This window comes from Pygocentrus nattereri, chromosome 15, assembly GCF_015220715.1.
Source record: "Pygocentrus nattereri isolate fPygNat1 chromosome 15, fPygNat1.pri, whole genome shotgun sequence".
NCBI classification, from domain to species: Eukaryota; Metazoa; Chordata; class Actinopteri; order Characiformes; family Serrasalmidae; genus Pygocentrus; species Pygocentrus nattereri.
In genome coordinates this window covers 40940266-40961682 of record NC_051225.1, presented here as the reverse complement: position 1 = coordinate 40961682, position 21417 = coordinate 40940266, and the positions used below count along the sequence as shown (strand labels likewise).

General features: G+C 41.7%; 1 protein-coding gene across 1 annotated transcript; it reads left to right on the top strand.

Annotated features, from left to right (window-relative positions):
- The first annotated feature begins 11872 nt into the window (after window positions 1-11872).
- Window positions 11873-16452, top strand: gtf2a2 (general transcription factor IIA, 2). The gene is made up of 4 exons (XM_017721587.2): window positions 11873-12063; window positions 15083-15187; window positions 15321-15447; window positions 16176-16452. Exons 1-4 carry the CDS (start codon window positions 11992-11994, stop codon window positions 16199-16201), a joined length of 330 nt encoding a protein of 109 aa, XP_017577076.1. The 5' UTR covers window positions 11873-11991; the 3' UTR covers window positions 16202-16452.
- The last annotated feature ends 4965 nt before the right edge of the window (window positions 16453-21417 follow it).

Here is a 21417-nt window from a genome sequence, read left to right as displayed (position 1 = left end):
TCTATCTTTTATGTTGTGGTACTGAAATAAAGCTTATTTTTAAGATAAGGGTCGAGCAGATTAGAGTTATCTTGTTATGGTGAGGTTAAGGGTTAGACATCAAACCTCAGATTACTAATGTATAAATGTGGGTCGCTAAAAGGAAATATTAAGTGTGTGTGTGTGTGTGTGTGTGTGTGTGTGTGTGTGTGTGTGTGTGTGTGTGTGTTAGGGTTATGGTCATTGTACACACACAGCATTAAGACTTAAAATCCAACAAAGTTATTGAATTATAGCATATATAACATGGAGCTTCCGGCTTTTCAGCGAGTGCTCTCCTCCAGCAGAAGTGCTCTCTAAGCATATTCCACTCTTTCTGTAAGTGTGTGTCTTTATGACCTATTTGTCATGATATCCCCACTGTTTGCTGTTTGAACATTAGGCAATGGGTCATGTACATTTAATTAAGAAGTGATCAAGCAGCCCCTGAATCAGAATGTGTGGCACTTTCTGTCTGCTCAGTGCAGACGGTCAATTTCTAAATGTTAGCCACAAATGGCTGGAGAGTAAATGAGCAAACAGTTATTTGATAGTGCAGTGAAGCTTTTACTAAGACAGATTTAATCCCGTCCAAATTTATAAGAGAAAATAAGGACGGCCTAAAACCAATTGTATGGAAAACATTTACATTTTAGGCTTTTAGACATTTATACGTTTAAATGTTTTGCTTACGTTATTGTGATGTTCAGTGGACACTTCTAAGCGACTACTTAAAAACTCGTTTTTATTGTTTTGGTTTTTTTTGTAAAAAAATATGTTTTCATTTTTTACTTGTTCTGTAAACAAGTAATTAACTCCAAATTTTAAGGCGTCCAGGCAAATGACTTTATTAAGTAAGTTACACATACTTTGTTTGAAACGTGTCTTAGAGTGGTGTTTTCTTCTGGTGTTTTATAGGTTCTGTTTGTTTTAGTTTGCCATGGTGTTATTTTTTTATTATAAATGTTATATTTTTATTTTATTTTATTCTATTTTGTTGTGAAGCACCTTGTAACTTTGATTTTGTGCTTTAGTGCTATATAAATAAAGTATCTTATTCATATTTTTATTCATTACTTTACATTTGTCCATAGACTGAAACACTTCCCAGTGATCATCTTACTCTTCCTACAGAAGAAGAACCACATCACTAACACATAACACCACATGAACCACCTGACTGTAGCCCACCGCTCAACCCGTTTGCACCGGTGGAAAGGGCAACACAAATTTAACGTATTTTGCCCAAACAGTAAAGATCTTCATATAGTAGACATTGTACTGATGTTAACTATATATGACCCAGTCGTGCTGCTGGAAACGGTGCGGAGTTCTGATCCACTGACCAGGGAAACATCCAGCTGCAGCAGGGAAATCACTCTTGTGGCCAATGAGCCGAGGACACGGTGAAGCCTGATGAAGACTGGAGCTGTCAGATGGTTTGGTTCAACCCAGATGAGTTTAGATTTCTTAATTGGTTTTCTTACATTTAGATTCTTTATTTAGATCATGTTTTCGGCTTTTCTGTCTGAAAAAAAAAATCATAGCATGAATGCAAACATTTCAACAAAAACTATAAATGCTACAAAATTATTATTACTTTTCTGTGCTGGAACTAAACTAGCCTTACTTACAACTGCCAGTGTGGTCAGAATTTAAAATGGTATAAGATGCAAAGTAGTTTAGATTGTTTCAGCCATTTAGCACAATATTTCACTGAAACTATTAGTTATATAGACCATAACACAGATATGTTCATTGCTTTTTGTGGCGACATTCATAAAAGCCAGAAAGCAAAAAATGCTCTACTAAATAAATGCATATAATGCAATGTATTTAATCATATTTAATGCATGAAAGCACATAATACAAATAATTTACCCTTATTGACTATAATTTATTTTATTTGGATAGTCTAAAGTTGGTGCTTTATAGATGCTTACTTTGCATTTATTGTACATTTAACTAAATATCTATTAAATTCACCTTAAAACCCTAAACCAGGCCCTAATCCTAAACCTTACCATGGTAATAAACCAAAATCCAACACTGGTAAGAACATACTAGGTATCGGTTAGTGTAGTGAGTAACACCTCTGCCTTCTACGCTGTAGACTGGGGTTCAATCCCCACCTGGGTAAACACCCTACACTACACCAATAAGAGTCCTTGGGCAAGACTCCTAACACCACCTTGGCCTCCCTGTGTAAAATGATCAAACTGTAAGCCACTCTGGATCAGAGCGTCTGCCAAATGCTGTAAAAGTACTGAGGTTCACCAGTTTGTTACCAATCTGAAGCTCTGTAGATAATCTGTGGGTGGGTATCCAAATACCGTGGTAGCAATTTATTTATTTAAAGCTCAAGCAAGCATTTCTTATTTTGTGTGCTGGGCAGAGCACCTGTACCAAGCGTAATGTTCTAGAGGTTTTAGGCTAATTTTATACATTCTTGAACACTAAATATTAAAGCTGAGAAAATGCAGTTTGTGCTTAACTGCTGAATGCCATGGCAACAGAATCATTAATTAAGTGCAGCAGTCTCGAGGGCATTGTTGCGCTAATTGTTCTCATTGACTTCATTATTTGTTTGCCGATTACATTTGCATCCTCTAGGAAAAGCTCCTGATGGATGCGCTGATTACTGATGTTAAGCACTCCTGTCTTTACACAACTCATTGTATGTGTTTTATTGAAGTACAGAGAATGAAATCCTGTAGAGTCTCCCAGAGTAAATTGTAGATAGATTTGTGAAAATGAATGAATGAATGAATGAATGAATGAATGAACGCACGAACGAACGAACGAACGAATGAATGAACGAACTGTAACAGTTACAATAAAAACACTATTTTTCACATTATTCTGCTCTCAGCAGGAGACAAGCAGACACTCGCTCGCTGATCTTTCGTATCATTGAGATAGACCATAACTTCGTGCAGAAAGCTGGTTGTGTCCTCTTGCACCTGTCTTGTTTTGAAAAGAATGTTGAATGACATGCTAATGAGAGGCGGAATGAACCCTGTCTTCTGGGGTAGAGGTTGTAGGTCAAGGAGTGAAAGTTCTGTGTGAAGCTCAGAGGTCAGTGAGGTCGGAGAACAACAGCATTCCACTCGCATGGAGCCGCTTCTTCAGTGAAGCTGATACAGCACAAGGAACTTTCTCTGACCTTCAAACAGCCCTCAGTCAATTTGCTTCATTATGCTGCTGAATTTGTTATGAACTCTGCAGTATTTAATGAAGATTCGCTTCAAAATTGTTCAAGGCATGTTGACAGAAAGAGAAGCTGTCAAAAGGGTTCTTTGCATCCCTGAAGAACCTTCCCAATGATGAACCATTTTTGTAAAAACGGGATTTTGAGTGTGAAGAACCTTCAACATGATGTAAAGGATCCAAACCTCAGATGAGTTTTCACTCATTTTGTGCTGTATTTGAAGAAAGTAGCGTTATGTTATTAGAAGGCATCTTGGGCCATCGTCTGCCACTGTCTGTGACTGTGTGTTGTCTTGTGGACCATGATACAAATCTCGAATATGGAGGGAACTGAACTCAGTGGAGTAAATCTTAGGTGATATAATGACACGCAAAGGGGAAGAACATGGGAAGGAAATGACCAGGTGGATTATATCCCCCTTAAATCAAGCCCTGGTTCAAAACTAAAGATTTTGCATAGAATCATGTCTCCAAGCCCCAAAGACTGCTGGGATAGGCTCCAGCACCCCCCCGCGACCCTGACGGAGAAGCAGCTTAGAAAATGGATGGATGGATGTCTCCAAGCCAAGAACCGCTTAGGAAGCTTTATTTTCAAGATTGTTTGGCCTTAATAAAGTTCTTAGGATATTTCTTTTGTTCTACATTTCATTTCACAGTATAAGCCTTGCCCATGTCGTTCCTGCATTCTCACTTATTAAAATCAGGAACGACAGACTTTGCAGCTTTTTAAGAAATAAACTTCAGTCCTTTCCATTTTCCAACAGCCGCACAGCTTCACCATTAAACAGAACCTTTATGCAGCGAGATGTAATTTGTTGATATTTAATTATCCAACAAAAGTGAAGCACTAAATAAATGTTAAGATACTTAAGATGCCAACATATAACTAGATAAATACATCAAACAGGAGAGAAAAGTCCAGCGCACGGATGAAATCCGTACTGCGGCGTTCCTGTTTTCGGATTTCTTCAGTAATTCAGTTTGACACAGTAATTAAATGAAGGAAGCAGCTCCCATTTCCGCTCACCTCTCCGTATCCATCATCGTTTACAAACTTGTCACCCTCCACTGCACAAAAACACATGTGCAGAAGGAGATGAATAAGTTAAACGAAAGCCATTATTTCAAAGCAGAAGAGAACAGCTTCATTGATCAATTTTAATAGTTTGCTTTTGTGTCAAGTTCTCACTCGGTGCATCCAAATAATTGCTTACCTGTTTTTGTCTCTATTTACAATGTGCCTTATTTGCATTCTTGGGGGAAAAATGAAATGGTTGCGCAGAAGTGTCATCTCGAATCTCTCTCTAAACGCTGCCATCTGTTAATAAACAACCATTTAAAACCTGCAGTGCAGTGAGTAGTTTACTAAATTCCTTCAGTGATTAATTAGAGGTTTTTCTTGCCTAAGTCCTTATTCAAGCAATTCCTGGCATCTTCATTTGTCTGCGTAAAACGTTCCTAATGAAAAGTTAGACTGCACTGAGGACGCTGAGCTTGTCTTTAGGAACTGAGTTGGAAGCTTTTGGAGGATTTGTGAGACAACTGCTCTGAACTAAACTGATTGTTTAGTATATTCAGTTCTTCATGAAACAGTCTCAGTGAACGGGTTCCTACACCTCAACTTAAAAGAACAACATCTCTGTTTTACAACAGTCATAAACAGAGTTTGGGAAACGTTCAAATTCCACAATGCAAATGCAAACGTGTGTGTTGGTAAGCAAGGGGTGTTTAAAACCAATGGAATAGCCCCTGTCTCTGTTATATTTATGCATGATTCATCTTCCTTTAATTTCCTTTGATTATGTTTACCGTAATTAACTTTCCTTGCACAGAGAATATTAGCCAATAATATTTTTCTCCTTTCTCTTTGCTGAAACAGGTCATTGCATTTTCAAAGCATATTAAACAGTGTGTAGGATGGGTTACACAAAGATTAAGCTTAAATTTGAATTCAACCAAGTGTTCGTATTAATCCAGATGCACCAAACTTTAAACCTAGTTTTGTTTATATTTAAACCATCACTTTCATCCTAGACTTTTATAGCAAATCTAGATTAAACAGAATGTTTATGCAACATCATTTAAACTTGCACCAACACGGATTAGATTAAACAGCCCATCAAAAATGTCTTAATCTAGGTTTTATTTTAAATCAAGTTGTGTTGCACCATTTAATTTTAAACTTGGATTAACAAATCTGAGATTAAAGCCTGAATCTACAACTGAAACCTTAACTAGCCATTCGTTTTGATTGTCTGTTGGATTCGGCAACAGCAGGAACATTACTCTCCACTAATGGTTTCTTTTGTCCATTCTATTAAACTCTAATATAGTTACAGGAGCTTAAAACGGAGCCTCGTGTATGTTCACGATGTCTGAGAGGCAAACAGCCGAAGAGCTGCTTCGCTCGCCAGCCAATCAGCACTCACTAGTAGTAATGCCAGCATCCTGCTGCCCAAAAACAAACAAAATAAAATAAATATATAGTAAAGTTTCTTTGCTTTTTTAGTGAAATACATCCCTCTACTTTAATGTTCTGGACAAGTTAGAGGAAGGTTCTGGGTGAGGGATTAGGAACTATTTTACCTTTCCGTTTTCAGCCATTGAGCTCCATTTACTCCCATTCATTGAGGACTCCCTCACAGGTGCCCTCTGCTGTTTTGCCGTCCTGTTTGTGATATAATGGGGGAAATAGGAAGTGGCCAGACTCCTCTGTTTATTTTTTTACTCTATTTAAGTGATGCACACACAAAAGCTTGTGGGGAGAACGGTAAACCATAAATCAGTTTACAACAAAATCCTTAAAATCCTTTAAATTTGATCCTTGAATAAAGTTGAACTCTGAGTGCAAAAGTAATCGTCCAAAATAATTCAATTTAGTTTAGTTTTACTGTAAAAAAATCCAAGATTAAAACGATGTTGTAAATGTAATCCTGATTATTTTAAAACCAGGTTTATAGTTTGGTGCAACATGATTAATACATCAACCTTGATTTAATCCCAGTTTAATCTCAATTCTTGTTGGTGCCTACCCTAAATTGAATTACTAAAGAAAGACATAACTTCTTATTCTCCAGGGTTTATTTTGGTTTTTCCATCTGAACTTATGTGACCAAATTGTAAGGCAAATTATTCAGTAACTGCATGAAATAAATGCAATTTTTTAATTTTATCTACTTAGTAATTTATTTATTTATTGTAAAAGCTCCTCAGATGATCAGAACGTGTGTTTTCTGATCTCCACATTTCACTATACGCTCATGATTCACTGCTGAGAGCCAAAAATCTGCGCCGCTCTTTGTGTTGTTCTCTAAAAGTGATGTCTCCAGAGCAGATCACTGAAGAGACGCCGTCTGTTTATAGTTTAGAGCCCAGATTTGGGGAAAAACGGGTCGACTTTCAGTAGAAAAACAAACTGAGTTCAGCTTCTTTTATTATAAGGGTTTAAAATGACGTCACCGTCTATTAGACTGGAGAGAAGAGCTACAGCCTCACACGACGCCCAGCTTCTGAATGGAGCTGATGGAATATGAACGTTATGAAGAACATGACCGAATGCGGTTTGGACCCACCGGTGGTCTCGAGGAGCTGAAGAGGTTAAAAAATTTACTTTAAGATTTTAATTAAGTACTGAAGCAGTTTAAATTTACAAAATGTAAATAGCACATGTGCAGTGAATGGCTGAAGACAGGCTAAACACAGCCAGGGTAAGAACACAGTGGACACAGGACAAGCGGCTTGGCAGGTCGCTGACAGGATAACAGGCGTTATCCATCCACTTATGACAGGCACAAATCAAGCAATCGTACTGAAGACTAGTAATGCTATGTCCTCTCTGTCAGATAAGCTGTATAGTCTTAAATATATTATTCAAATACACAGATTATAGATCAGTTTGTGCAATCATAAAGACTGTAGTTTTGCTCTGACTAAGTTCAATTAAATATAACTTTATTTTTTTATTTAACGCTTAAATAACTCTCCCTCCTTTTTTCCTGCTCCCTCAGTTCTGTCAGTCTCCTTCAGTTTCTTTCTCTCCCTCCTCTCCTGTGTTTAGGGAGGCATTTGCATTTATTAAACATTAAGATTTACAAGAACTCAAGGCAATAATAAGAGACCAAGCATTGTTTTTAACTAGTAAAAATCGTATCATATCATTGGCCTCTCCATCCACAGGTTGAGCAGTTGAGGGATTCCAGTACGTTTTGATCAACACTGTGTGATCTTTTCACACGAAGCTGAAATCAGCTTCTCGGTAGAATTTTCCGTTCCACCTTAAACGGCGCAGCAGTTACATTCTGGCACCACGGAACGGGAAAATTGGAAGAAGAATGGCGAATGGGAACTGAATGGGAATTCAGCCTTGTCCTTTTCACTGACATTAACTTACTGTGTACAACAATATCTGGCAAATATTGCTGTTTTTATGTACAAATACAGAAGAAAGTTTAAAAACAAGGAATATTTGTTTTTAGAGAACTGATATTTAATTTTTTTAAAGAACTGAAGTTTTAAAATATAAAGAGCTGTCAGTGCTGTTATTTCTATCTATCTTGCCGCTCACACTGTGACGTGTTTAGGATTTAGGTTTAGGATGACGCGTTAGGATTTTGCCTAAAAGCTCACTAAAATAAACATTAGACCTTATTGAAAATCTGTAATATGCAGAATAAAATAGTAAATAGTTACAGACGGAATGTATCCACCTACAATATGGATTTGAGGCAAATTATGGTTGGTATAGCTGGCTACAGTGGTGCTTGAAAGTTTGTGAAATCATTAGAATTTTCTATATTTCTGCATAAATTTGACCTAAAACCTCATCAGATTTTCACACAAGTCCTAAAATTAGATGAAGAGAATCCAGTTAAACAAATGACACTAACTTATTATACTTGGTCATTTGTTTATTGAGGAAAATGATCCAATATTACATTACAATGATCCAAAATCTGTGAGTGGGAAAAGTCTGTGAACCTGTAGGATTAGCAGCTCATTTGAAGGTGAAATTAGAGTCAGGTGTGTTCAATCAGTGGGATGACGATCAGGTGTGAGTGGCCACCCTGTTTTATTTAAAGAACAGGGATCTGTCAAAGTCCGCTCTTCACAACACACGTTTATGGAAGTGCGTCACGGCCTGAACAAAGGAGCTTTCTCAGAAAAAGCGTTGCTGATGCTCATCAGGCTGGAAAAGGTTACAGAACCATCTCTAAAGAGTTTGGACTCCACCAAACCACAATCAGACAGACTGTGTACATTCAACACCATCGTTTCCCTCCCCAGGAGCGGTCGACCAACAAAGATCACTCCAAGAGTCAGGCGTGTGATGCTAGACCAACCATAATTTGCCTCAAATCCATATTGTAGGTGGATACATTCCGTCTGTAACTATTTACTATTTTATTCTGCATATTACAGATTTTCAATAAGGTCTAATGTTTATTTTAGTGAGCTTTTAGGCAAAATCCTGTCTTCTACTTCAGCGGTTACCAATTACTTTGCAGAGAACATCCCCCCAGGTCTGATATGATTGGCTGAACTTTGTGTTAGTCAGTCTGGTAACAAAGCAGAGGCTGCGCTGCATAGAGCAGCAGCGCCTCCCCCAGGTCGTGCCCTGCTATTACTGTAAATTTAAATAAAAATAAACTATGGATGATGGAAACTTGGAAAGGGGGGCTTAATTAATATTTAGGGTGGGCTAAAGCCCCCCCACCTTAAGCTGGCCTAGCCACACCCATGTAGCAAAGTCAAGAAAGTGTGCTTATTTTTTAAGCTGCTGTCTCTTCGCCTCTCAGTGAGGTTGAAAATATGGCAAGAACACCAAACCCACAGCAAATATCATGCAGTGCTTCAGCAGAGATAAAACTGTATTGACTCCTTAAAACGCCCAGTTGTTAGTGTTGAAATCTGAGTCTACTAAATGCAACCAGATGGTAAACTGCCAGCTGAACATCACTGGTTGCTCCTACCAGATTTCCATTTACCTTTTTATTCACTTTATAGAACCATTTGTCTCTGTGTTCGCACACTGTGGAGTTAGACCTGCATTTAACCCGTCCGTGCAGTGAAACACCCACAGACATGCACACTAGTGAACACACACACTAGGGGGCAGTGAGCACACCTGCCCGGAGCAGTGGGCAGCCCTATCCACGGCACCCGGGGAGCAGTTGGGGGTTAGGTGTCTTGCTCAAGGGCACTGTTGAGGGGACTTTCCGGTCACAGGGCTGGTTCCCTAACCTCCAGCCCACGACTGCCCCGACTTATACTGACTACACTAATTCTGTCCTCACTAGCAGATTGGCCAGGTTGTAAAAAGCTAGCTGACTAACAGGCTAACACTGCAATAATACAAGAAAGACTAAAAGTTTAAGGCTTTAAATTAAGCCTTACTTTTAAACTGAGATATGCAAAATAAACAATGTAATGAAACACAAGAAGGGGTCATGTGGGAGGATATGACCCATCCTCCTTGGTCACAATTACACTAACCACAGCATCTTAATCATAACAACAGCAAACAGTAGCTGTCTTTTCCTTACCGGAGCCTGGGAGCCACTTTGCATTGGCCCCGTGGCACCAACAGTACTTTTTAATGTCCACACATGGTGGAGAGGTACATTCATTTCTTCCAAAGAAAACATTTCATCCACCACAGTCACCTCTTTATCATCATCAGCATCACAACTCAAAAGAAATAGGTTCACTGCTCACTTTAGGTAGTAAAATACATTTCATAATTGTGTTGAAGACTTCTATTAAATTTATTAACATTATTCCATTAGACTGAATGGTACAGATATTACAACCCCACTTCCAATGAAGTTGAGACGTTGTGTAAAACATAAATAAAAACAGAATACGATGATTTGCAAATGCTTTTCAACCGATATTCAATTGAATAAACTCTAAAGACGAGATATTTAATGTTCAAACAGATAAACTTAGTTTTTTTTTGCAAATAAACGTTTGAACAACGTTTCTCTGATGGTTGGGGGGCGGGGGGGGGGGGGGTGTTAGTGCCCATGGCAGGGGTAACCTGCACATCTGTGAAGGCCCATTAATGCTGAAAGGTACATACAGGTTTTGGAGCAACATCTGCTGCCATCCAAGCAGCGTCTTTTTCAGGGACGTCCTGCTTATTTCAGCGAGACGATGCCGAGCCACATTCTGCACGTGTTACAACAGCGTGGCTTCGTAGTAAAAGAGTGCGGGTACTAGACTGACCTGCCTGCAGTCCAGACCAGTCTCCCATTGAAAATGTGTGGCGCATTATGAAGCTCAAAATACGACAGCGGAGACCCCCGGACTGCTGAGCAGCTGAAGCTGGACATCAAGCAGGAATGGGAAAGAATTCCACCTACAAAGCTCCAACAATCAGTGTCCTCAGTTCCCAAACGCTTATTGAGTGTTAAAGGAAAGGTGATGTAACTCAGTGGGAAACACGCCCCTGTCCCAACTTCTCTGGAACGTGTTGCAGGCATCAAATTCAAAATGAGTGAATATTTACAAAAAACAATAAAGTTTATCCGTTTGAACATTAAATATCTCGTCTTTGTAGTGGATTCAGTTGAATATCGGTTGAAAAGGATTTGCAAATCATCGTTTTCTGTTTTTATTTATGTTTTATACAACGTCCCAACTTCACTGGAATTGGGTTTGCATCATTTTAAATGTATTTCCTGTTACTGCACTACGTAATATAATCGGTTCTTTGACACGTATTAATAGTTTATAACAGTTTATAAAAACCGATCAATTTTAATACTTAATGTTCTATTTAAGAGACGCGCTCGAGACTGAGGCTGAATATTCTCAAACACAGCTGCGTTGGCGCGCTGGTTCCCCGGTGCTGGTCATTCAAAAATAGTGATGTGCTGCCCCCTAGTGGCCATCACTCAGCATCGTCATTGCACTGTTACAATTCCACAAAGGCGGTTTACATTAATCTAATGCATCAAATGAGACGAGAGCGAGCAGAATATACGGTTTATACTTTAATTCACGCGTTAAACTTCAGATTCTGAATTTCCCTGTTAAATGAGATCATATGAGAGCGTTCACTAGACACCACCTTCCCTATGTTGTTGTTGTTGTTGTTTAAATCAGTGTTAGATCCTAGTGTGAGTGCAAACTCCTGATCAATGCACAAGGGGAAATTTGCATTGTTACAGCAGATGAAGAGCAGCAAGTAGACAAAGATGCGCGTCATAGAAAATACAGCATATAAGATAAACAATAGAAATAAATAAATAAACAAGGCGTCTGTTAGCGGAACAATATAAACCATAAAAACAGGATTGAGAAGCTACAAGTGTCCAGTTTACACATGCAGCTGATATCACACCGAAACTGTAGATACTGCACAGTAATGAGTCCAGATGTCCAGAACTTGTGTGTGTTGCGCTCGCGCCGTTCTGTCAGCAGCAGATATCGCACTTTAATTAGAGGCAGGGTAAGATATGGGTCTATGTGGTGCGCTCGTGATAGAGTGAGGTGTCATCATCTATAATGCGCACAATACTGTGACTAAGCGCGGCTGATTGGGGGGCTGCGGGGCTTCTGATCACAGCGTTTGATGAGCACCGCTCTGGATTTTGGGCTTCGCGCGTTCGCCGCGCCGCTGCGCTTATTTGTCCTTGCGACTTTCCGTACCGAGATGCTCTCAGCGCTTGAGGAAGCGAGCGGTGCTGGACTCGGAGCGTCGCCTGGCGGTTTATTGTCTGCAGCGGAACCGGGCTCGACCTCGCGCTAAAACACGCCATGGCGTATCAGCTGTACCGAAACACGACGCTCGGAAACAGCCTGCAGGAGAGTCTCGACGAGCTTATACAGGTGAGGCGAAGCCGCGCTCGCGGGAGGCGAGGTCGCGAGGCGGCTCGCGGTTAGCTCGCAGGCTAAGGTAGTGACCCAGCTAATCGGCTGCGGCCGGTGCTGCGGCCGTTTAGACGCCGTTCGCCGTCTGGAGGCAGAGCCAGTTCGGCAGGCCGTGTTTAGCGCGCAGTGGGTGTTCAAACTAGACCGGGTTCTTGGCCGCCGGCGCAGTTTGGAGGCCGTTCGTGAGGAACCTGTCCTGCCTTTAGCTGCAGGCTAGCGGCGCCACCAGCAGCCCGCGCTGAACTTCTGACCGTGTCCGAGCGACTTCAGCCGGACCCTCGACGAGCGGAGCTGTCCGCTATAAAATCTCAGGCAGGACATAAACGTGTGTAGGAGAGCTAAGTCGACGCAGCCAGCGGTTCTGTTGGGTTCTGGGTTCTGTTGGGTTGTGGGTCCTGCTGGGTTCTGTTGGGTTGTGGGGTCCTGCTGGGTTCTGTTGGGTTGTGTCTCCAGATGCCCGCTGAGGTTAGTAAAGTGTCGGACAACCAGAGAGACGCATCTTTAAACGCTGGGTCTTCTGTACCGCAGGTGAATGAAACTCGAAGTCTCAGTGACCGGTTAGAACCATCATCAAACGGTTCTAGGGTTTGACCTCCATACCAAAGCTGTGAACTTAAGCAAGAAGCCCTCCTGAGAGTCCAGCCAGCTGGGGGGAGGGGGGACGACACTCAAATGACCACAGAGCCAGTGTCTGTACTCAGACGTCCATCCCCGTTTATTGATCAGAACAGCAGAGCTCATACACTGAGAAGAAAAGGGGAGACACATAAAAGTGACACGAGCATCGCGTAGTCATGCGATAAGACAATAGAGAGAGAGACCCTAGTCGAGAGAGAGAGAGACCCTAGTCGAGAGAGAGAGAGACCCTAGTCGAGAGAGAGAGAGACCCTAGTCGAGAGAGAGGGAGACCCTAGTCGAGAGAGAGGGAGAGAGACCCTAGTCGAGAGAGAGGGAGAGACCCTAGTCGAGAGAGAGAGGGAGAGACCCTAGTCGAGAGAGAGAGGGAGAGACCCTAGTCGAGAGAGAGAGAGAGAGAGACCCTAGTCGAGAGAGAGAGAGAGAGAGACCCTAGTCGAGAGAGAGAGAGAGAGAGACCCTAGTCGAGAGAGAGAGAGAGAGACCCTAGTCGAGAGAGAGAGAGAGAGACCCTAGTCGAGAGAGAGAGAGAGACCCTAGTCGAGAGAGAGAGAGAGACCCTAGTCGAGAGAGAGAGAGAGCGAGAGAGACCCTAGTCGAGAGAGAGAGAGCGAGAGAGACCCTAGTCGAGAGAGAGAGAGCGAGAGAGACCCTAGTCGAGAGAGAGAGAGAGAGACCCTAGTCGAGAGAGAGAGACCCTAGTCGAGAGAGAGAGACCCTAGTCGAGAGAGAGAGAGAGAGAGAGACCCTAGTCGAGAGAGAGAGAGAGACCCTAGTCGAGAGAGAGGGAGACCCTAGTCGAGAGAGAGGGAGAGAGACCCTAGTCGAGAGAGAGGGAGAGAGACCCTAGTCGAGAGAGAGGGAGAGAGACCCTAGTCGAGAGAGAGAGGGAGAGACCCTAGTCGAGAGAGAGAGGGAGAGACCCTAGTCGAGAGAGAGAGGGAGAGACCCTAGTCGAGAGAGAGAGAGAGAGACCCTAGTCGAGAGAGAGAGAGACCCTAGTCGAGAGAGAGAGAGAGAGACCCTAGTCGAGAGAGAGAGAGAGAGACCCTAGTCGAGAGAGAGAGAGAGAGACCCTAGTCGAGAGAGAGAGACCCTAGTCGAGAGAGAGAGAGAGAGAGAGACCCTAGTCGAGAGAGAGAGAGAGAGAGAGAGAGACCCTAGTCGAGAGAGAGGGAGACCCTAGTCGAGAGAGAGGGAGAGAGACCCTAGTCGAGAGAGAGGGAGAGAGACCCTAGTCGAGAGAGAGGGAGAGACCCTAGTCGAGAGAGAGAGGGAGAGACCCTAGTCGAGAGAGAGAGGGAGAGACCCTAGTCGAGAGAGAGAGAGAGAGACCCTAGTCGAGAGAGAGAGAGAGAGACCCTAGTCGAGAGAGAGAGAGAGAGACCCTAGTCGAGAGAGAGAGAGAGAGACCCTAGTCGAGAGAGAGAGAGAGAGACCCTAGTCGAGAGAGAGAGAGAGAGACCCTAGTCGAGAGAGAGAGAGAGAGACCCTAGTCGAGAGAGAGAGACCCTAGTCGAGAGAGAGAGAGAGAGAGAGAGACCCTAGTCGAGAGAGAGGGAGACAGACCCTAGTCGAGAGAGAGGGAGAGAGACCCTAGTCGAGAGAGAGGGAGAGACCCTAGTCGAGAGAGAGAGGGAGAGACCCTAGTCGAGAGAGAGAGAGAGACCCTAGTCGAGAGAGAGAGAGAGAGAGACCCTAGTCGAGAGAGAGAGAGAGAGAGAGAGACCCTAGTCGAGAGAGAGAGAGAGAGAGAGACCCTAGTCGAGAGAGAGAGAGAGAGAGAGAGACCCTAGTCGAGAGAGAGAGAGAGAGAGAGACCCTAGTCGAGAGAGAGAGAGAGAGAGACCCTAGTCGAGAGAGAGAGAGACCCTAGTCGAGAGAGAGAGAGACCCTAGTCGAGAGAGACCCTAGTCGAGAGAGAGAGAGAGAGAGAGAGAGAGAGAGAGAGAGAGAGAGAGAGAGAGAGAGAGACCCTAGTCGAGAGAGAGAGAGAGAGAGAGAGACCCTAGTCGAGAGAGAGAGAGAGAGAGAGACCCTAGTCGAGAGAGAGAGAGAGAGAGAGAGACCCTAGTCGAGAGAGAGAGAGAGAGAGAGACCCTAGTCGAGAGACGGGGACGGGTACATGGAGCCTGAGGAACGGGGTGTTAGAACGTTGCTGATCGGACGTCGTCGTCACCACGAGTTACAACTAACCACATGAGCGCATTGACATTAGGATCCAACGGTCTGGTTTGGGTCACTAGGCACTGTCTCGGTCATCGTTTGGAATGGACCGATGTCGAAGAGCCGATTTCTTATTTTGTTGTTTGTTTGTTTGTTTGTTTGCTTGTTGTTACAGACTCAACAGATTACCCCACAGTTAGCCCTCCAAGTTCTGCTACAGTTCGACAAAGCCATCAACACCGCGCTGGCCAACCGAGTTCGCAATAGAGTCAACTTTAAGGTGAATATGAGTGATTATGCGTTTTATTAACTCTTCTCAGAATTGCTTTTTAGATCAAGAAGGTTCTGATGGCAAATTGGTGTTCGTTAGTAAAACTCCTAAGACCTTCAGACCTTCTCTCTCTGATTTGCAGGGATCGCTGAACACGTACAGATTTTGCGACAACGTGTGGACGTTTGTTTTAAATGATGTGGAGTTCCGGGAAGTCACTGAACTGGTGAAGGTGGACAAAGTGAAGATCGTAGCCTGTGATGGGAAAAGTAAGATTGTGATCTGTGTTGTTCATCGCCTGTTAATTCTCCTCTGTTTCCAGCCTACCACACTAATCTGAGAGAAGCTTCGTGAGTGTAGCTTGTCTCAAATGCATGTGTAAATAAATATAACCTTTTGTTCAATTAGAGGACGGACATCAACGTATTGCCCCACTTTCTGATCTGAAAGTGTCTTTACATCGAATTCAGTCCTATAATATAATATTGTAGAGTAGAAATGCTGGTTTGGCTGCACAGTGAACAGGGCATGAGGCAGCGTTGTTCAAATGGCCTTTATAACGTTTTATAATGTTTGTGAGCAGCTTCACAGATCACAGATCCAGATGAATGTTTCTGGAGATATTTTTAAAAAGCCATTCGAGCAAAAATAATGCATAACGGATTTACTGTTGCATTGTAATAAATAGCAAGATGTACTGCAATATGTTGCATTTTAATCATAATACTAGTATTTGGTCCATATTGTGCAGCCATAGCCGCTGGACTCTCTCACATTCCTGACGCCACTTGGTTTAGTCTGGATTGTTTGTCAGTCAGATGTAATTGCCCATTTTAAAGGGTGTCTAATTACTGATGGAAATTGCAAGCCCAGCACAGAGCGCGTGTTTTTCTTAAGGCCAGTATTCTGCCAGACCCTTTATGCTGTTTTAGTTTAGCGGTGCATTGTGTGGTTTTAAGTGTGGCATTGGTTTTAATATCATTACGTTCTGTTGCAGACACCGGCTCTAATGCAGCGGAGTGAGGAGGAGAGCGGACGGATGGCGGGAGAGAAAATGGAAACAGAGTGCCATGCTGACTGAGGAAGACTAGGACGAAGGCCGGTCACACAGAGAGGACTGTGTACATATTATTTATTACAGGCGACAGCTCTCCGTCCTTCATAATAATAACAACCAGCTCAGCACAAGGCTGCAGACAAGACGAAGCCTTGGACATGACCTTTTTTATGGATTATATATATATATATAAAATATAATTTTTGTAGAAACATCATTTTGTTTCCTGTTTCAGTTTATTACAGTTTAGCTTGAATCATTTAATAAACTTGTTTTAAAAGATCTATTGTACTGTAAATTCACTTAAGTGAAAAATCTGGTGGATTAGAATTAACATGGCTGAACGGCAAGTAAACCCTCACGTGTTGATGTCAGCTTTTCAATGTGCGTCAGTCTGACATGCCGTTAAGCTCTCTGGCCAAATGAGGGCACTCGTATCATCTTATTTTGGGCATAAGTAATGAAAAACAGATTTCTGAGGGTTTTTTTTTAGATGATCACTGCTTGAAGTCTGTTCTATGAGAAGAATATGCATTGAGTTTATAGTGTGTGGGAGTCGATGGATGTTGGATTTACAATAATCATTTTATTGAAATTACTTGTTGCCCATATAAGGTTAATCAAAATTTGAAGTGATGGTCTTAATACATGAGGCCTTCCCCCAAACGAGCGTGGGGTCCATGCCCTTAGTAGCTCCTTAGAGAAACGTTTTCAATATATCGTCCGTTACGTGGCCGTTCACACGCTGCCCACATCAACTGACTTCAAACGTGACGTGCTTTGGTAAGCCTGTGCATTTCTTTCTCTTAATGCAGCGCAAGTCACGGCCCGACTCTCGTGCTATTATTAAGCATTAAAGCCATTTTGGGTTTGACTTTTACCAAAGTAGATTTACCTTCAATCACCATTTATTAAATCTCCTCTGCATTAAAGAGCATCGTTCATAGGAGTGACTCCATTAAGCCTGATTACACAAACGCACATGCAGTGCGAGAGGGAAGGGGTCCCTGTCAGCATCATACTGTTTACAGCTTTATCTGTATTTCAATCTCTCCCTCCTCACTTTAGCTGCACTCTGTTACTCAAGGCAGCATTTGGAGTTTGTGTTCATCACTGTTGACTCCTACGGTCAGCCTGGCTGATTGTGTGGACTTGCGATGCTTGAGTACAAAACTTGAAGGACCAGAATTAAGAGAAGAGCGCCTGAACAAGAGCAGTGAGGAGAGACAAATGCCCAGCTAGCCATGGAGAACAAGAACTTTGGTGGGAAGAAGGGCAAAGAGGGTTCCTTTAAACGCTCCTCCATCAAACGCACAACTTCTGGTTCTCAGAAGGTAAGGATGTCTATAGCTCACCTCCTGAGATGCCCTCTAAGACAAAGCCTGTACCTTATCACCGATTATAGGTGGATGATACGGCAGGAACATCAGCGCTATACTTTTTTTCTGAGTTTTGTTTTTGAGCTTGTATTGTAAATATATGGACATGATGCACGAGTTAGACTGTGTTGCTACATACTGTGAAAAGCTGAGTACAATGAATACATTTTTTGTTTGTTTGCAAAGGCGTAGAAAAAAAAAAAAGTAGTATTTGTTCCCAAATAGGGCTGTTGTGGTGTGGCCAAGGGATTTCGGTCTGGGCAGATTTTTAAAAAGCCTCTGTTGAGGGTACAGGAGTAACAGTTGAGGAATCCAAACCCTGACCAGCCGTATGTCTGGAGAAGTGAAGTTTATTCGTTTGTGCGCAGGTACCAGACACTTAACCAGCCTGTAGGACACTGGGCTGACGCCAAGGTTAGGCTCAGCCTCTACATGACAAGTGACAGGTGTGACAGACATGACCATGTAGGGATAAAGCAGAATAGTCACAGTCCAGGCACACAATACAGAATAGAATGACATATAACACACTGAGCATGACAGAGCAGCACGGTTCTGCACGATCAAACGATTGTTGAAAAATGAATTGATAAAAGATGTAAAGGAGGTGTAAAGGAATGACGTACAATTGGCTGCTTGCTATTAAACAGTTCATGTAGTTATGTATCACCAGCAATTGGCAGCAGATACGGGCTAGAATTGAGTCTTCTGGTCTTTTTTTATGATGCATGCTGTTCAGTGTTCTAGAAGTACTGACAGTACTCAATACTCAGAAAAACATTGTGATGTAATTTGTCATGATATTGTATTGTCACAATGATAAACTAGTCAAAGGGTTCGCAGTGCCAGTTTTGGCACAAGGACTAGGCACAAATGTGAACCCATGCCAAATACACAGTGGTTCACTTTGCAAATAATATCTGGTCAGTGGTGGTCCAATGTATGGAGATATGGATGGCGTAGAGAGTGACCGGCAGCAGTCAGCAAATCTACCTATATGGAAGGCATGCCTGACAAAATGGCCAGTAAGTGTAGGTATGAATTATTTGTACTTTATTTTCTTTGTGCATGTTTAGTGTTAAGACCAAACCTTGCATCTCAATTTTTTGAAAATGCCAGGTGCCTTTTACATTGTGTGAATGTTTCATAATAAGTGGGCAAGGAGAAAGTGGCTTAAAATGACTTGCAATTCCTTGCTTAAGTTAACTTACACTAAAATGACCCTTGTAAGGAAACAAGGTTTTTTCTTCCAAGGGCGGTGATACGTACATAAGAGAGAAACAAACAAAAGGCCTTACGGTAGAGGAAGATTAAAATATATTATTTATGTGTTGTCTGAATGGGTCATTCTCTAACCTGTCCTCAGGACCCCTAAGATGGCCCATATTTTTGCTCTGTTTTTATGTTTTGAGGTTTGTGATCAAGCTAAACTGTGGAGAGTCTGGGGGGCCTGGGGAGTGGTTTGAGAACCGCTGGTCTAAACGTCTAATGTGAAAGATGTGAAAACAGGACTGGAAACTGTTGAAAGCATCCAACCCCAGAACAGAACCTGCTCAGAACACAGATAAACACATCCTTGAGGACAAACGTGCATTTCAGTATTGTTCTTTAATCTCTGGTAATGGCTCTGTAAAGACCAGCTGCCTGCGCAGCTTAGTGCCTCCGTTCATTCTAATACTCACTCTCATGTGATTAATGCAAGCAGAAAAATATAGACGGAACTAAAACACTCCACGACCTTGACCCCGAAATAATTTCACATCTGCTTTCTAAAAGTACCTTGCAAAAAGTATAGAGGAGTATGGGGAAGCTGCATGATAAATACTGTGTCTTCAAGTTTGTGCGTTTTAAAGCTGACAGCAGTTTTAGTGAATATGCTTTCATTTCCAGTTCTTCCTCTTCCTCTGTCCTCATATTCCTCCCAGTAAAAAGGCTGAGCAGGATAATCACATTGAAAGGATCAGGCAATAACTGGACTGTGAGTTTAAAATACAGGAATAGGTAAATATAAACCTGTACAGAAAATCAGATGCTAGTAGATAAATCAGAAAATCAGATTACCGTCTCATAAAATACAACCATTAAATGTTGGATTATTAATTTAACCAGAAAAAAGGCATGCAGTGCCATTCACCACGAAGACTGGTAAAACATGGAGATTTTAAGAGTGATAAACTGGTTGCAAGCGACCATCAGTGGAAAGATTTTAGTCAGCAGGAAACTGGATTTTTTTTCTTGATGAAAACTTTTTGGTGACAAGATATGAAATACATTTTATGAAACCTGCTGGCAGAATACATTACTGCTATTATCAGGTTCCTCTAGGTATATTGCTGCTGCACGTTTACTGCATTAAGCAATTCTTTAGATTGTTATTGTTTAATCTGATGATCACTAATCTGTACTGGTATTAATCCCGAAGCTGAGTAATCATATGCCGTCGTTCACAGTAGAGAAAACCTGAGCCCTGTATATATTATTTAAGCAGAGTTCATGTTCTTACCTTATTAATTTCATTTTACCTGTTTTAAAAAACTGATATGTGGGAGTTCAAAAGAACTAAGAAGTCATGTGTCTGTCTGTCTAACAGTCCATCCAGCTCTGTGAATCACATGAATTCCATACACTTAAATTAAGTCTAAACTGATTCTGCAAAGATCTCCTGAAACACACACACACATGCAAGTGGGCCCATGCCCCCCACCCAGGGCCTTTCAAAGCTACAGTAATCCTAAAAATGTGGTTATGTGCTTCCCTGTTTCACCCCAGTGACACAAAGCCCTGTGAAAGTGAGTTAAACTGACATGTTCTTTTACACATAGACATGACTGTGCAACCAGAAAACAGCAACACAGCAACACAGCTGCGCAAAAGTCTTAGACACCTTAAAAACTGGTAATTTTAATAGCTGTAATGAAATAACTGCATTTGATCAGAAAAGCATTATTTAACATTAAAATAAATAGACATAAATACAATAAAATGTAACAAATCTAAAAGTAGTTGAAATGACATGGTTAGAAGAATATTCTGGATTTCTCCTTGATCCCAACCAGCCATCACACGGATTTGCTTAAATCCACACTTACTACAAATTATTTAATTAATGAAGGATTGATGGACAGAAAGAGGTGTTAGATGATAACTACAAATAACAATGGCTCATGAGGAGAGATTTAGAAAGGGTCAAATGAAAACAATAAATATTTGTATTTATTCTAATATTAGTTTTCTTAGCAAATAAATATAAAAAATAGCTTTCTAAGTAATTTTCAGGGTGTCTGAACTTTTGCACTGTATGCGGATGCATTAACGCACACGGAATAACAAGAATTTGTGGATAATAAGGAAGTTTTGTTCCATCGTAGCCCTGTGACGGACTGGTGACCTGTCCAGGGTGTAGCCTGCCTTTCGCCCAATGACAGCTGGGATAGGCTCCAGCACCCCCGCAACCCAGAAGGAGAATCAGCTTAGAAGATGTGTGTGTGTGTGTGTGTGTTCCATTATATGATTGTGCCAACACAGGATGGTATCAATCTTAATAATAATAATAATAATAATAATAATAATAATAATAATAATAATAATAATAATGACTCCCAAATCAGACCTCTTCTCAGTCTCCTGTAGCTTAGACAACTCAATCCTACGTTAATACAGAATTCTATTGTCTATTGTATTTTCCAGTAATCCCCCAAAAAAGTATTTTCCCTCACTACAAATGTTGCTCATTGTTTTCTATTTGGCTAATAAGTTAATTTGCTTAGGCAGAGGGGGATAATCTGTGGAGTTAAGCTTCTAAC